At 39.8% G+C, this 17,562-nt stretch overlaps 1 protein-coding gene across 1 annotated transcript in view; it reads right to left on the bottom strand.

The window, feature by feature from the left end:
* Nucleotides 1–17,562, bottom strand: part of DPYD (dihydropyrimidine dehydrogenase) — a 552,826-nt gene that overhangs the window by 365,284 nt on the left and 169,980 nt on the right. The window contains exon 4 of the mRNA XM_074961282.1: nucleotides 10,656–10,743. Within this exon, the coding sequence (XP_074817383.1) occupies nucleotides 10,656–10,743 (88 nt within the window). The remainder of the gene's footprint in view (nucleotides 1–10,655; nucleotides 10,744–17,562) is intronic.

The following is a 17,562-nucleotide window of genomic DNA, read 5'->3' as shown; positions in this document are numbered from 1 at the left end:
CTATAAGCTATGCTTTCAGGAGACCTATGATGTTTCTCATAATTGTGCATAACTGTCATTTGCTCAAACAGCAACTTTATTCCAGAAAGGAAATTTTAGGACAACAGAAGGTAGGTTGTCCTAAGGAAGCATATAGTATTAGTAAAACACATTTTAGAAATATGAAGAATTTAGAATTATAGATCGGAGGTAGGTGATTTGGATTTTTCCACACACCTTTGCTTAGTTGACTTACTAGTTATATTAGTGCTTGCTTGCTGAAGACCAACTATGCTACTTTATAGGCACTCAAGTTACTAATTATCAACTACAAACACTGCGGAAAAGAGAGGAAAATCCTTAGTACAACAGCTAAAATACTTTGCAACTCTGTGATGGTTTGTTTCTGTGTATTTATCCCTTCTTTACTATACTGATTTCTCATGTAACACATGCCAGACATCATTAGAGAGAATACATTTTTCTAAACTTTTACAAAAACTAATCAGGAAAGGAAGTATAATCTAGTTTTAATATGCTGCTGAAAATTATAGTACTATTGTACTACAGCAACAAGCCATTTTGCATATGGCAGAGACAAATTAACAAATAATGAATATGAATACTTTGCACTTATATGACACCATCCATCTGAAGATCTTTAAGTGATTTATGGTGGGAACCCTTAAAATCTTGCCAATTTTAATTGAGACAGTCACCTCAGCATCTTCAGTCTTTTCTGATACTTCTTATATAAGGAAAGTACCTCTAATATTGAAAATACTGACATTATATAACTGCAAACACTTATTTAGCACTTATTCCAATTCTCAATTAAATTAATGGGAGTCTTGATCATATTCATATAACACAACCATAACAATTATTTTACAGAGCCCAAGGATGTGCTAGATCCCTCACAAAAGAGGAAAAGCGATCTGACCCCTACCCGGAGGAGTTTATGAACTAATATCAGACATGATGCAGCAAGGAGTAGCTAGACAGTGCCGTTGGAGGGAGGATGACTCAGCAAAGGCTACTACACAACCTAAAACAAAAATAATTTAGAAGTAAAATAGTTTGGGATATTTTTAAATACATACAAATAAATAAGCAGTTGACTCAGTTGGCTAATTCTTGTAGACATCAGGGAGGAAGCAGGTCGAGAACTAGAATGCTTTGGTGATTGTTTTATTTAAATGGAATAAATGCCTCCTCATGCCTTGATGCATAAAATATATTTTCCTAGGCACTTCCACAGAAATAAATTAATCTAACTGGACAGGATGTTTTTTGATTTCCTTCATCAAAATGCCAATAAATACACCTTGGTAAGGGAGAGAACAGAAACGAGCCTTACACAGACATCAATAATCAGTGGAAAGCAGGCAGAGGAGGATATCCACATGTATCACTTGGAAGTATTACATAATTTGCATGCAAATGAGACTTTTTTTACTTGAGAAAACCTATTAAAACATGTAGGATCAATATAGTAAGATGAAAAGAAATTACATTTAATATCAGGAAATTCTTACAGCATCTATTCATTCATCTAATTTAAGCACACTTCATATAAATTTCACATAGATCATGACTTTCTGATATTGTAGTTTTCTCAGATACAACAAAGTGACTGCAGGATTGTGTTCTGTATAAAAAGAATGAAAGCACTGGCTTAGCCAGGATGTGGAGATGGGGTGGAGTGAAAGCAGAAAGGTAGGAGGGGGAAGGGAGGGGAGGGAATAAAACAGTGTTCACTTCTTTTTTTGTCTCTTGGTGAAATGTTTAAAAATGGACACAATTACAAAACAAAATTTCCAAGAAAATTACTTTCACCTCCTGTCCACTGTTATCTATGTTTTCTTAAGTTTTTACAAAAATCAAAATGTGTTGGGTCAAATGTTGTTTAAAATGACATAAGAAACAACAATTGAAAAACATATACTGATAAAGAAGATAGGTATCAACAACCCAACATATTTATATCTATGCACATCAGTTCAAATTGGAATAAACTCACCCCCCCCCATTATTTCAAAGTAGAATGAACAAAACAGAAGAGTGAGTTATCAAATATCACATATATTCTATATTACAATGCTGCTGCTATTTAATCAATCCAGAAAACTTTCACATCATTTGACTTATGTCATCATAACAGGACTGTAATTTCACACAGTGTCACTATCTTTTTATGAAAAAGAGGGAAAGGAATATCTTGTACTGTCATTTTGTTCTTTGTAGTCTAGAATGTGAGAGATTCCTTAATTGACACAGTGTCATTGCAACAAGTCTATTCCACATAATTATACTACGGCAACTGAAACCAGCTGTCAGCCATTCCATTACACCAACTACAAATAGACTTCTCAAGAAAAGTCACTGTTTCAAGTACATCAATTTAACACCATTACTATTTTTCTTTTAAATGTTTTTTGTACTTAGTGACTTGAAATATGTAGAGATTAAGAAAGAAAACTGAGTAAAACTGTACTTTCAAAAACATGGAGCCCCATGAATTTTTCTTAAAAACTGTAATGCATATTTGCAGTTCTTACCAATTTTACAGCTGCTTAAGCCTCTTTTACAATCTACTAATTGTATTAACAGTATCACAATTATACTATTTTACATCTGAATTCTGAGTCATGATTTTATAAGACATTCTCAATGGGATGCAGATGTCCCTCTGGAGTGGGGGAGGAATTATTCTATTCTCTCCATTCCTCTCACTTGTCACAATCCTGTTTCTTTCTCTTCTCCACCTCCCTTCCAACCTCACATAGCCTCTCTCCCATTCACATTCTCTCCCCCTGTTCCCTCACTGTTTCCTGTCTCCCATTTCCCTTATTACATCTGCACCCTTGTTTTCCCTCACTTTCCATTTATAAGATCAGGTTTCAGAGTAGCAGCCATGTTAGTCTGTATTCGCAAAAAGAAAAGGAGTACTTGTGGCACCATAGAGACTAACCAATTTATTTGAGCATAAGCTTTCATGAGCTACAGAAGTGAGCTGTAGCTCATGAAAGCTTATGCTCAAATAAATTGGTTAGTCTCTAAGGTGCCACAAGTACTCCTTTTCATTTATAAGATCCTATCTCTAACATTTTCCCTTCTCTTTTAACCCGCACCCTCCAGCCCCCAGCAGTACACATTCCCCATAACCCTCAGTCTTCCTCCCTACACGCCATATTACCCAATCTCTCCGTCTCTCCTATGCAATCTACATTCCCCCCAGGCCCTTTAGTCTCTTCTACCCCATGCATTTCTCTGAACCTCTCGCTTGCACACTACTTCCCTCTGCACCCTCTCTGGCTCCTCCAGCACTTTGTCAAGCTCCCTCATGCTCACCACATTCCCCTACCTCTTCATAGTTTCATGTCCAGCCCCTTAGCCACAAAATACATCTTTCCTGAGGGAAGCCAGTCTTCAGTTTTGCTAAAAATAATGGGAGTTGATAACCATCTTTGCTAAGGGAAGACTTACTTCTACATGCAAAGACTGTTGAGAAATGATGCCCCTTGTTGATTCAGGGCAGTTTGGCTTCAGTCCCGGTACTCCAGGTACATCTTAATATAGCAGCAATGTGGAGCCCATTCCTGCTCCCTGGCTCAGACTTTTATACTGCTTGCTTTCTTCTAAGAGCTACCTAGCTGGTAAGCTAATTACCTCATTAGCACATCAGGCTCCCTACAGGTACAAGTAATCCCTTGTACCTTCCCAAAATACAAACTACCTAAATCCCTCCTACTCTAACTACACCCAGTGTCCTTTTACTGGGTTCTCACTTGTCAGGGTGCTGGCTTACAAAGGGATCAATTGGTAGCATCCTGTCACAGTCAGTATCCACTGATTCCTATGGCTAATACCATTCACAGGAATCTATAGCACCAACACAGTCTTGTCAGAACAACCGGTAGATACTGAAGGTGCCAGACAATGAGACACACTGAGACTGTCTCACTGCACAGGCAGGTAGACTACGCAATTGTGGGACAGGATGGAAAGCAGGGTTGGGGAACATCAGGGAGTTGATTGTGACTCCCTGATTCCTGAGGCCCCAACAATGCCTAAAGTTGCTTCCGGGCAGCAATAAGATCCACAACTGCTATAAGGTCCTTTAATGGATCCTACCCCATGGGAGCTTCATTCTGCCATGCCGTCTTCCCTGCCTCAACAAACTGGGATGGGGCGATGGGGCGAAGACTCAGGGCACAAGCCTGCTGGCTGGGTCTAAAATCCTAACACCACTCTTACAAGTAGGTAAGACACAAGAAGAAAAAAATTCTTCTCCTATAGCTTGTAAGTACTTGTATCTTTGCAGATTTAATTTTAAATGACAAGATCAATAAAACATGACACCCTTAATCTTTAGAACAAGTTTTTTTTAAAATTCAACAACTACATTTTAAACATCATAGTTAAATATAAATGGTCTCCAAAAAGCAGTTTAGAAAGAATACTTGTCTGTCATCTTTTTTAAAAAAAATAAAATAAAGTTTAAAAAAATAAACTAATATTCACAGTATGGTGAATCTAAAGTTGCATCTCACCTATTGAGAGATTCAATTGCAAACAACAGTCTGTAGGAAGGTTACTGAGTAATGCTGACTGGGAAGATACAATAGAATAGATTGTACCTTTGGAAAGCAGAGCTGTAATCCAGTTTGTATGAAAAGGAAGAATGTAAGTTTTGGTATAAACTCTACTGAATCACAGAAGCCTGACACAATACAGCACAAGTGACATCCTTTTCTCAAAGAGGCCCAAGGCTCATTGAGCCTAGCAATTCAATTACCCTCTCAACCCAGAAAGAATCCTCCCCCTCCCCCTCCCCTTCCCCCCGAGTTGAGGTCTACTTGCAGAGCACCTTGGAATGGCCTACGTTGTACATGGCCTGTAAATATCTAAAAAGCCTCAGGCTTTAGAGAACAAGAATCCCTGACCTTTTATGATTGCTCAGTAGTTTTTTTTCAACAAAACATACTACATAGAATGGAGTCCTTAAATAGCTGACAAAAGAATACATCTTCAGTAAGCCACTCTTTAAACAGCTTTGTTTATAATAAAACCAGTTTAAAAGAATACCTGAATGTCATACTACCAGCTACTTTGTGAAAGAATATGGACACAATGAAGGGTAGGCAAACTGGTTCGTATAGTATGATTTAGGGCATGTCTATACTACAACTGCTACTGTGCTCCAGCTATGCTGCCATAGTGTGGATGCTGCCTGTATCAATGAAAGAGGTTTTCCCATCTTTGCAATTAATCCACCTCTCCGAGAGGTGGTAGCTAGGTCAACAAAAGAATCCTTCCATCAACCTAGCTGCGTCTAAACTGGGGGTTAGGTTGGCCTAACTACAGTACCCAGGCAAGAAATTTTTCACAGCCCTGAGTGACATAACTAGGTCAATCTAACTTTTAAGTGTAGACCAGGCATTTAAGTATTTTACATTTTAATTTAACAAAAAGATGGTTAAGGGGTGACTTGATTACAATTCACAAGTATCTACATGGCGAACAAATATTTAAAATGGGCACTTCGATCCAGCAGAGAAAGGTATTATAAGATCCAGTGGCTGAAAGTTGAAGCTAGACAAATTCAGTCTGAAAATAAGGCATACATTTTCATCAGGGAGGGTAATCAATCACTGGAACAATTTACCAAGAGTCATGGCCGCTTCTCCATCACTAACCATTTTTAAATTGAGGTTGGATGTTTTTTCTAAAATATGTGCTCTAGGAATTATTTTGGGGAAGTTCTATAGCCTGTGTTACAGAGGATGTCAAACTAGATGATTACAACATTCCCCTCTGGCCTTGGAATCCATGAAAACTTCCTTCTCCCTGCACATCACCATTTTGAGATTTAAGCCAGTCTGGAAATTCTCTTAGCTACAGTATTGTCTGCAAATATAATCTGCTCTGGAGCTTCCCCCAGGTGAGGGAGGAAGACTGTCCATTGGTGAGGGTGAGGAAGTTGCTGGGCTAGATGTGCTTGAGGGCCTTAGAAAGGTGAGATAGTGAAGGAACCTACTGCGGGAGAACAGGAGCTTGTTGAGGGGTGAGAGAGGAATATGGTAAGGACAGGAGTAGATTGAGAAGAAGGGGGACCTCAACAGGTCCAGCTAAGCATCCAGATTTTCTGGATTTCTTACTAAACACTTGAATCTTCCAAGTTTCAACCTTTCACTGGTCAAGAGAATATTCTGTCTAGACACCAACAGGAGTCTTCATAGGTAATCAGATTAAAATTATTAACAGTTGTTTATTTACAAGATGCAAATGACAGAAGATATTTCAAAGTAAAATATTTTTCATCAAAAATGGTCTCTTTAGAAAATGATTTTTTAACAAAACACATGATATTGTCAATTCACATTTGTCAAAATGTGAGTTTCTTTAAAATCTTATCATATCAATTTTTTTCAGTCAACAAAAAAGTTTTGATGGCACTTTCAATGATGATTTTAATAAAAAAAAAAAACCAATTGAAAATTCTGCAAAACAATTTGAGGAACCAAAAATTTAGTCTATTTCAAATTTTTCAAAATGAAAACAAATTTCAAATGTATTCACTAAAACTACCTTTTCTGCTTTTTGATCAGTCCTAAAAATGTCATATACATACTTGTAATCATCCACAAATCTACATAGAAGGCAGAGTGACTTAGAGCAGGTGTTGGCAACTTTCGGCATGTGGCCCGTCAGGGTAATCCACTGGCAGGCCATGAGACATTTTGTTTACGTTGATCATCTCCAGGCGTGACCACATGCCGCTTGCAGTGGCCATGGTTCGCCATTCCCGGCCAACGGGAGCTGTGGGAAGTGGCGGCCAGCACATCCCTGCAGCCTGTACCACTTCCCACAGCTCCCATTGACTGGGAACAGGGAACCACAGCCACTGGGACCAGCGGAAGGCTGTGCCTGAGGATAGTCAACGTAAACAAACTGTCTGGTGGCCCGCCAGCAGATTACCCTGACCCTGACCCTGGCCGAAGTTCCTGTACAGTTCCTCGCACATTGGGATCCTGATCTAAACTGGGGCCTGTTAGTAAAGTAGTAGGGGCTAGAAAATGATAGGAGTCAGGGAGATTTGCATCTAAAGGTTCTTGAGGAGTAGAGATTGTAGAGTATTGTGTCCCTAGGAAGCTGGTAGGAGCATGAACGGGGGGAGGTATAGGCATTGCTGGTGACTTGGGAGCAGGATGGAGAAGGGAGAATCTCTCTGGTCTCTTCTGCATGGCACCATCACCTAGACTGGTTCCTGAGCATATCAGTTTGTTTCATTTTGGGGGCTTTTTTTTTAAACTACTAATGTTAATTTTAATTTACAGTACACCTGTAACACTGAGATACTCACACAGCTGGGCAACTTTAGATTTCCTCCACATGGGCTAGGGTAAGAGAGTGTAACATAAGGCTGTATGTAACTTCATTCTGGGAATTGAGAACACTGAGGTGCAGAGCTGATTTTACAGACACAGTAAATGACTATATATCTTTGTCCTAACATTTTGGCCAGTACAATGAGGAAAGCGTAATCACTTGATTTTTTTTTTAAGCCATCATTGTGCTGTGTTCAACAATACTGTCAGTCTTGTCACATTTTTCAGGCACCAGCGTCAGGCAAAAAATATTCTTGAGCCCTTCTCTGTAAAAGTTACTGCTTCTGAAAGGAGACTGCAGTTATGGGCATGGAGGGTCCCTAAGAGCCAGGCAAGTCAAGCTATGACTGCATATTAGTAATTGCAGAGTAATTTGAGGTTTTAGATTTTCCCCTAAGGAACACTGAAGTTCTTAAGCCCTGGTCTACACTAGGACTTTAGGTCAAATTTAGCAGCGTTAAATCGATGTAAACCTGCACCTGTCCACACGATGAAGCCCTTTTTTTCGACTTAAAGGGCTCTTAAAATCGATTTCCTTACTCCACCCCTGACAAGTGGATTAGCACTTAAATCAGCCTTGTTGGGTCGAATTTGGGGTACTGTGGTCACAATTCGATGGTATTGGCCTCCGGGAGCTATCCCAGAGTGCTCCATTGTGACCGCTCTGGACAGCACTCTCAACTCAGATGCACTGGCTAGGTAGACAGGAAAAGAACCGCGAACTTTTGAATCTCATTTCCGGAGACTGTGGGAACAGTGGGATAGCTACCCACAGTGCAACACTCCGGAAGTCGACGCTTGCCTCGGTACTGTGGAAGCACTCCGCCGAGTTAATGCACTTAGAGCATTTTCTTTGGGGACACACACACTCGAATATATAAAAATGATTTCTAAAAAACCGTCTTCTATAAATTCGACCTAATTTCGTAGTGTAGACATACCCTTAGAGAATGGCTGTGCTATGCCATTCTTTTTCTAAAGCAGAACTTCCTGATAAAGTAGCAACTGGTCAAGTTACTCACACTGGGCCAAACCACAGATTGACTGAGTGCCTACACGTCCCATGACAGCTTTGGGAGATGTGACATAAAACAATCACACAGAACTAAGTGTTAAGGAAAGTACCGGATCTATATAGCCCGTACACAACTGGTGTAATCCTGGCCCTATTTAAGTCAATAGGAGTCTTCCCGCTGATTTCAGCTGGGTCAGGATTTTACCCAACACCATTAAAATCAGACCCTTAATATTATCTCAACATGCCTGTAGCAGGATGCAATCCCAGAACATATCCCGTCCTCGTGGCACTGCAGTCACCATGCCTCAGTTTCCCCTCATCGGTGATGGTTCTCTGGGACTTCAGCATAGTTCAATTGCTGAGGTGACCATGATAATGAAAGTCCAAAGAAAAACAGCTCTCCCTCTAACCTCGGGCCCATGCTGCACACAACAGCCTTCAACTTTTCATCTTCCAGCCCTTCAGGGTTCTCGTCAATCACTTCTTCCTCCTCTTAACAGCAGGGGTCTCTGTACATTCTCTCAGGGTAACCTCTTCTTATGTACCTATGTACTCTCTCTGGAGAGTCTTTTCTCTCAGGTCTTTCCTAGTCCCAATCCTGGGTTTAAACATCATCTCCCTTGGGACAGAGTTACCAGAGTCCTCCTTCCTTGGGCTTTACTGTAATCCTAGCAGGCTTCCTCTTGGAACAGGATAACCAAGCCCTCCTTCCTGAAGCTGTGCTTCACTTCAGAAAGGTCCCCATTCCCAGTTAGGTTCTGCTAATTCTTCCTGAACACCAATTCTTAAAAGAGACATTGCCCTTGAAGGGGAGAAACCACCATGCTACAATGCTTCCATCTTGAAATTTGCTTTAGGTTTTAGGGTACAATAATGTAGTGGGAAGGGAAACCAGCAGATTCATTACTGCTTTGAATCTTCTCTGTTCAGGGCTTCTTTGTTTCACTGTATTTCAAGGATGCATTAAGAAGTGATATGCCTCAAAGTAGTACAGTACCAGTGGAAACAGATGCCTGGCATTCAAAAAAATAAATGCTGCATTGGCATAACAGATTATATAACAGAGCAGTCTATATGTAGATGCCGGACACAATTCCACAATAATTGTTAACCATGTAAACATGTAATTATGTTATAAACGACATATGTCTTAATAACTCCTTTTGTCCCAATGTTGATTGTCAATATATAGAATTTACTGTGAGGGTTTCAGCTCATATAATATGCAACATGTAATAAAAACAAGTTAATTCACCCAAAATGTGGCTTACCCTCAATGTGTAAATGAAACCCACTTTTCTCTCATTTTAGCTATGTGGACTCCAGCACCAGCTGGATGTGTCTCTGAGACAGGTAGCAGGAGATGAGGCCAGCTGCTTCTATAAACCTCTCACCCAAAACAGCCTCAAGCCCTCCCAGTAGTCACCAAGTTTGGATGGAGTAACAGCAAATCAAGCATCACCAAAAGACTTAAATGCGTTTTTAAAAGGTAAGTGGTAACTAATATCTTTTCAGGATTAGAATGTCCCTCACAGCCTGATTAATGCAGACATATATTTTCATGTTAGCTGTGCAGTCAGGTTCAACGTTTGTATTTTTGATTGTTAAAAGGTACTTACACATCTGAAGGCAACAGAAAGTATCTTTTTTCTCCATTAACAGGATAGCATCTGGAAACACTCCACCTTATTAAAGTTGATTCTATTTATTGTTGTAATAATTCATTAATATTATTGGGTTTTGTGAATAAAAAAAATGATAAAACTTATTTACTTGAACCATAGTAATGAAAAACATTCATCCCTGAGATGAGCACCTGCATGCCAAGTGTCAGCCCAAAGCAAATTTTATTAAGAAAATTATAATAATTTCCTGAAAATATTTATTCTCTAATGGAAAAAAAAATGTCTTGTAACTATAAGGGCTCAGTCAGGTAACAATACAGTGAATTCGTTACACTGAAGTGTTTCATTTTGTCAATACTATTAATTGATTAAATCCATCCAAAACAAATATCTGAAAGAAAAATAAATCTGCTGAAGAAACAGATTTACCGTACAGTCTTTGCATTTGCAATATCACCAAAGATCAATATCAGTAAGAATAATTAAAAATTAAGAAGAATCTGTTAAATTTGATCATTCCTGTTCTAAACATTATTTTATTAGAGTCTACAAAGATAAGGATTGTAATTCAATCACACAAAGAGAAAGCAAGCAACTGCTGTTCTTGCGTTTCATTTACTACTGTGAGCCTGCTTTTACCTTGTTTGCAATACTTGTGATAAATGACTTGATGTCTAGATTAGTTGGGCAGCTCTTCTGACAGGGGGCATCTGCACACTTTAAGCACCTAGGGAAAAAATTAAATGAGTTAAGGAGACATACAGTACAAATACTGCCAATAGCGTAAGTTTTTTCATGTACACATGGATAAGTTGATAAGTCTAAAAAAATAATACTTTACATTTCTATAGAGACTTTCATATAAGTATTTCAAAGTGCTTTGTAAACATTATTGAATTAACTCTCACAACAATATAGTGAGGTAAGTTTTATCATCCACATTTTAAAGGTGGGGATGTTCAAGCACAGATATGTTAAACAAATAGCCCAAGCCATACAAGAAGGCTGCGATGAGCCAAAAAGAGAACTCTGATCTCTTTAGTTGGGTGTTTTAGCCAGAAGAGCATCCTTCTTCAACAACAAGCAGATCCATAAAATCCACTATTCTGAATGTGCAATCTATTGCTATATTACATACACAAATATGTTAAAAGAATGTTAAGGCTGAAAAGTTAAGCACTCAAAAGATAGGAAATGCCACAATTTTTATTATCCATTGAACAGTATTTGGGAGCCCTTGTGCCAAGCACAGTCTTATTATTTAATCATACTATTTTTTCCATTGGACCCCGGCCTTGTTCAGCGCACAGGATGGATAGTGCTCACTGAATGAGTAGCTATTTGATTTTTCTCTTTATTTGTATTCCTCATTATTCAATGCATGGGCACAGGCCTTATTTACTAAATACCATTCAAACCCTGCTCTGAAGAGAATTATTAGTTTCATCATAGTGGTATTCATCACTGTAGTATCTGCTTCACAAACAGCTAATATATCCTCACAATCTGAAAATATATTTTTTTTTCTAGACCTGGCTCTATAACAAATTCTTCTGTGATCTTAGGCAAGGTCTGTGTGCCTTAGTTTTCCCAACTGTAAAACAGATGAAATTCATTAATGAAGTTCTGTAGATGTAACTGAGAGTATAATTTTGAAAACTGAATAATCAGATATGTACAGTTTTATGATACTTTTATAGGAAAGATGATAAAAATAATTCATGATTTATATGGTTCACCATGTTTCTGTCCCAGGGAAGAAGAATGGCTGCTAAATATTGGGTCTCTTATTTTGTGCAATACAATTACTTTAATGAGTTAGAATTGGTTAGTCTCCAAAGTGCCACAAGAACTCCCTTTCTTTTTGCGAATACAGACTAACACGGCTGTTACTCTGAAACCAGATAAAAGGATGAATTTTTACTTCTAAACTGTGGGTTTACAATCTGTGTCTTCAGGAGTACAAACCAGCACTCCTATGGCAACTTGCACTGAAGTTGACTGGAGTTTTGAAAAAATATCTGAGGGCAGAATGGGAACCTTTTTCCCCCCATGACAAATTATATTATATAATAAAATACACAATCTTAAGTAGCAGTGATTAACGACTCATTCTTGCAAAAGCATCCATGTGGGCATACAGGTCTAAGTTCACCTCCACAAGTCCTTTTACAGGATTGGACCCTAAAGAATAATCTAGTTGATGTATGATTTTAAAAAAAAGCAAGCATCAGCTAAAGAGTTAAAATGATACCCTGTTAAAATATTTTTCTAAGGCTTTTTTTTTTTGGCTTTACACTTTAGTGAAATATCATAGACCAAATGCCACACTACTCATAATCTGAGAATTCATTTAATTATTCTGGGTACTTTTCAGCATAGTTATAAAAGATGTCTATGTCAACTTATAGAAAATAGCAAAAAATAAATTTTTTCAGGTTTAACGTGGCGACTCGTACAGCATTCCCAAATCTCCCATTATTATTTAGTAATAAATATTACCATTATAGTACAGCCTCAAGGATTAGGGTCCCATTATGCTGGGTGCTGTGCAAACATAGCAAGAGATCATCCTAGTCGTAAGGGGCTTATAGTCTAAAAACACAATGAGTTGCAGAGTCCAGGGCAGGGATAAAACATATAAGCAAATGCATATAATGAATAATTGGTAGAGATTTGTTAGTTAATGTATTGTAGGTGTTTATGGGGTTTTTTGTTTGTTCGTTCATTGGTTTGTTCCAATTGGTCGTAAAGTAAGTGAGTAAGAAAAGGAAATAGTCACAGCTTGTCACCTACCTCACCATAATTAGCAGTCAGTATTTTGTGGACATCATTTCAGAGAAAAATTAACTGGGAATTTGGAGAAGGATATGGTAACATAGGGTGACCAGACAGCAAATGTGAAAAATCGTGACGGAGTGGGAGGCAGTAGGAGCCTATATAAGAAAAAGACCCAAAAATTGGGACTGTCCCTCTAAAATCTGGACATCTGGTCACCCTATGGTAACAGTTGTTTGGATTTTATCACAGAGGGTTTTTTTCCATGCATTTGAGGAAGCACGGAAGAACAAGTGATCTTAGTACTCTAAGCAGACTTGATGGGAGCAAGGTTGCAGTATACAAGGCAAGAAAAGAAGAGGTTGTAGTAATCGAGATGTGACATGATGAGGGCTTGTCTAACAGTTTTGGCTGTGTAGACAGAGAGGTGAGAACAGAGAGAACAGACTTCAGAATCACAGGTAAGAAAAAAGCAGCCATTCTGTTATGTCTGTTATGTCCACTGCCCTACCTCAAGACAGTTTTTAAAATGCAACAGCTCTTTAGGCAGGTTTGCGTGGACTACCCTTAAAACAAAGTATATTTATATTAAAAATGAATAGAAAGGTCCCATAATAGGATAGCCAATGTATAGATTAATGGTTGTGTTTATCATCTTTACCAAATAATTTGTGTTTTTATTATTATTGAGATGGTTCACAAATAACAGCTGTTGAAAACATCAGGGGTTAATGAGGCAGGGCAAAGCAAACCTGAATTATAGCTTTTTGGGGGGGGGGAGAAGAAGGGGGTGCCATGAATATGCCAGTAGGCTCTCTCTGATAATAATACCATCCTCCAGTTCTCTGAGTGCTCTGCAGACTAAAGTGCATGAGGCTGCCATTAATCCCACTTATCACACTGACAGCTCAGTAATTACACTACTGCTATAGTCAGGTACTGTAGTCCTAATAAAATATCAGCCACTGCATGGAATGCATGCTGGTGAGATGTTTTATTAAACTTGGGGGGTTGATCACCAAGTGACATTAGTGTTGACCTATTTTTCTATTTGACAATAAATTATCCTTTGACCATGCCATAATAGATATTATAGAGTGCATTTAATGTACCAAACAGCAAAGGTACTGCATTCCAATGAGCTAGGCAAATGGCATAAATAGAATCGTAGAAATGCATGCCAGAATATCATTACCTAAATTGCTTTAAGTGACTGATACTGTGAAAAATCAGAGACAGTACTGTACTTAGGGGAATATGCCAACATTTGCTGTAAACCTCAATACTACATATATTTTCCCTTATAAATTAATGGCCAAGATTACACTTTTGTTTTACCTTGCCCCTTTTGAAATTCCCCTTTACTTTGTGAAAGCCCCTTTTACTTTTCAAAGGTACTCTGTTATTATGTACTTGGTTTAAAATGCACTGTAAACAACAGAATCAATAAATAAAAAATCTCCAATCCACTTGTCACAACTAATGCATTTAAATGTATAACAATACATTCACATTTTAAAATAAAGCAAAATTACCTTGATTTATTTATTAGTGGTAATATCTATCCTAGAGAAAACAAAAATTTAAACCCATATACATATTTATATTTAGGCATATCTAAATCACACATGTAAATTAACATACTTACATCTTCATAACAATGAAATACAACCAACTCTTCCAGTTATCAGTACATGTTAAATACTTTCTCCCCACCTCTGTCCTTGGAATGACAATTAAGTCATTGAGAAAGACATAAAAGTTCTATGATATTGTATCACTTTAAAAGAGAGAGGCTATTCACTATTCTGAGAGCGAGCTCAAGACCTATGCACTGCTTAAGCACTACTAAAACCCTATTTTGAGACCTTAAGTGGTAACCTATATTTAAAATGTTTCATAAGACGGGGCAAGGCCAGGAGCGGATTTACCAGGAAACAAACCATGTGGTGGCACGGGGCCCCCAACAACAGGGGGCCCCCCAAAATTCAGGACAAATTTCATCTGACAACCTGCCCCTAAGTCCTGGCCGGCGGCGCAGCATGGCTCAGGCAGACAGCCTGCGTGCATGCTGTGGCCGGTGGCCCCATGCCACTCCTGGAAGCAGCCAGCTGCTGGCACATCTCTGCGCTCCCCTGGCGGAGGGAAGGTGGCTCACTCCCTCCACACCGCGCCACTAACGGAAGCGGTGGCAGGTCCCTGTGGCCCCTGGGGGAGAGGGCGTGTCTCCGCATGCTGCCCCCACCCGGAGTGCCAACTCTGCAGCTCCCATTGACTGGGAACTGCGGCCAATGGGAGCTGCAGGAGTAGTGCCTGTGGGCACTGGTGGGCAGAGACCCCCTGGCCCTCCCCACCTAGAAGCCGCTGCCAGGGGGTATGTGTGTGCCAGTTGGTTTGGGAGCAACGCTGCACAAGGTAAGTGCTGCCCCCCTAACCTCCTCCCACACCCCAACCCCCTGCCCCAGCCCAGAGCCTACACCCCTCACCCCCTCCCATACCCCAACCCCGTGCCCCAGCCCAGAGCCCACACCCCACAACCACACTTCCTCCTAGAGTCCGCACCCAAACTCCCTCCCAGAGCCCAACCCCCTAACGCTCCTGCACCCCAACCCCCTTCCCCAATCAAGGTACCTCACTTTATTTTCATTTACTTCCCATTACTTATAATATAGGAGGAGGAAGAAGAAAAAAGTATGAAAAATGGGAGGGGGGATAAGAGAGAATGTTCTTTTTCTTGGCTGGGTCCTGAGGGGGGGGCCCTGAAAATGAAGCTGTGCACAGGGTCCCACTAACTCTCAATCCGCCACTGGGCAAGGCAGCAGACATGAAAATAGTCATTTGGAAAGTTGTAGTCCAAAAAGAAGTGAAGCAACCAACTCAGAGAGAAGACAATGTATTGTGTTGAAACCACAGTAACTGAGACAAAAGATATCATATATAGAGAAAATTACACATTTGAAACATAAATGTACTCAAAAACCCCAATCATTAATCCCACCTTAGATAAGATTGCATTTGCATTCTCACTTTTGAAGTAGGCACAGGTAAACTAATTGTCCTATGTGAATAAAGCTAGGTATAAAACATCTATACCAATTAACCATTTTTGCAAAGTATTTACACAAGAGAATGCTCTGTTGTGTACCTTTTTTAGTGTTATAGGGTCATAGAAATGTAGGACTAGAAGGGACATTGAGAAGACATCAAGTCCAGCCCCCTGAGCTGAGCTAGGATCAAGTAAACCTAGACTACCCCTGACAGATGTTCATCCAACCTGTTCTTAAAAACCTTTGAGGATGGGGATTCAACTACTTCCCTTGGAAGCCTATTCCAGAGAATAACTGCCCTTATAGTTAGAAAGTTTTTCCTAATATCTAACCTAAATTTCCCTTGCAAGATTAAATCCATAACTCCTTGTCCTACCTTCAGTATGGAGATCAATCAATCACAGTCCTATTTATAACAGCCCTTGACATTTCCGAAGACTTATCAGGTGCCCCTTTAGTCTTCATTTCTCAAGACTAAACGTGCCCAGTTTTTAACATTACCTTATAGGCAGGTTTTCTAAACCTTTTATAATTTTTGTTGCTCTCATCCGGAGTCTCTCAAATTTGTGCACATTTTTCCTAAAGTGTGGTGTCCAGGATTGGACACAATACTCCAGCTGAGACCTCACCAGTGCTGTGTAGAACAAGACAATTACCTTCAGTTTCTTACATACAACACTCCTGTTAATATACCCAGAATAATATTACCCCTTTTCACCACTGCATCACATTGCTGGCTCATATTCAATCTGTGATCCCTATAACCCCAAGATCCTTTTCAGTAGTACTACCGCCTAGCTAGTTATTCCCTATTTTGTAGTTGTGTATTTGATTTTTCCTTCCTAAGTGAAGTACTTAGTACTTTGAACTTCATCTTGTTCAATTCTGATCAATTCTCCAATTAGTCAAGGATCTTTTGAACTCTAATTCTGTCCTCCAAAATCCTTGCAAGTCCTCCCAACTTGGTGTCATCTGCAAATTTTATAAGCATATTCTCCATCCCATTATCCTAGTCATTAATGAAAATATTGAATAATACCAGACCCAGGACTGATCCTTGTGGGACCCAACTGGTTATGCATTCTCAGTTTGTCAGCAAACCATTGATAACTACTATTTGAGTAAGGTCTTTCAACTAGCTGTGCACCTACCCACAGTAAATTCATCTAGACCATATTTCCTTAGTTTGCCAATGAGATGTCATGTGGCACTGTCAAAAGCTTTACTAAAATCAAGATATATCATGAGCACTGCTTCCCTCCATCCACTAATCCAGTAACCCTGCCAAAAAAAATAATTACTGTATATACTTGTTCATAAGCCGATTTTTTTTTTAGAAAAAAAGGGAAGCATCAGAGAAGGGGGTCGGCTTATGAACGGGTACAGAGAGGGGGAGAGGTGGGACACAGCCCCCGGGCCCCAACAGAGTGGGCAAGGAGAGGCAGCACAGGCAGCAGTGCCAGAAGGGAAGGGGTGGGGCCAGAGTCTCTCCTCTTATGGCCACGCCGCTCTCTCCCCAGTCTCCGAAGCAGCTGCAGCTCCATGGCTGGCAGGCTGCAGCCGTGCCGCCCAGCCTGGCCAGAGAAATCTCTCCCTGGCCTGCCCCAGGTAAGTTGGGAAGGGATGGGATGGCGAGAGTGTAAGGGTCCTGGGCTAGGGTTGGGGCGGGAAGGTGTTACACAGGGAGGGGTCATGTAGGGAGCTGTCACAGGGGTTACTCC

This window comes from Natator depressus, chromosome 8 (genome assembly GCF_965152275.1).
Source record: "Natator depressus isolate rNatDep1 chromosome 8, rNatDep2.hap1, whole genome shotgun sequence".
Lineage (NCBI taxonomy): Eukaryota > Metazoa > Chordata > Testudines > Cheloniidae > Natator > Natator depressus.
The sequence above is the reverse complement of the archived record's forward strand: the minus strand, read 5'-3'. Positions and strand labels throughout refer to the sequence as shown.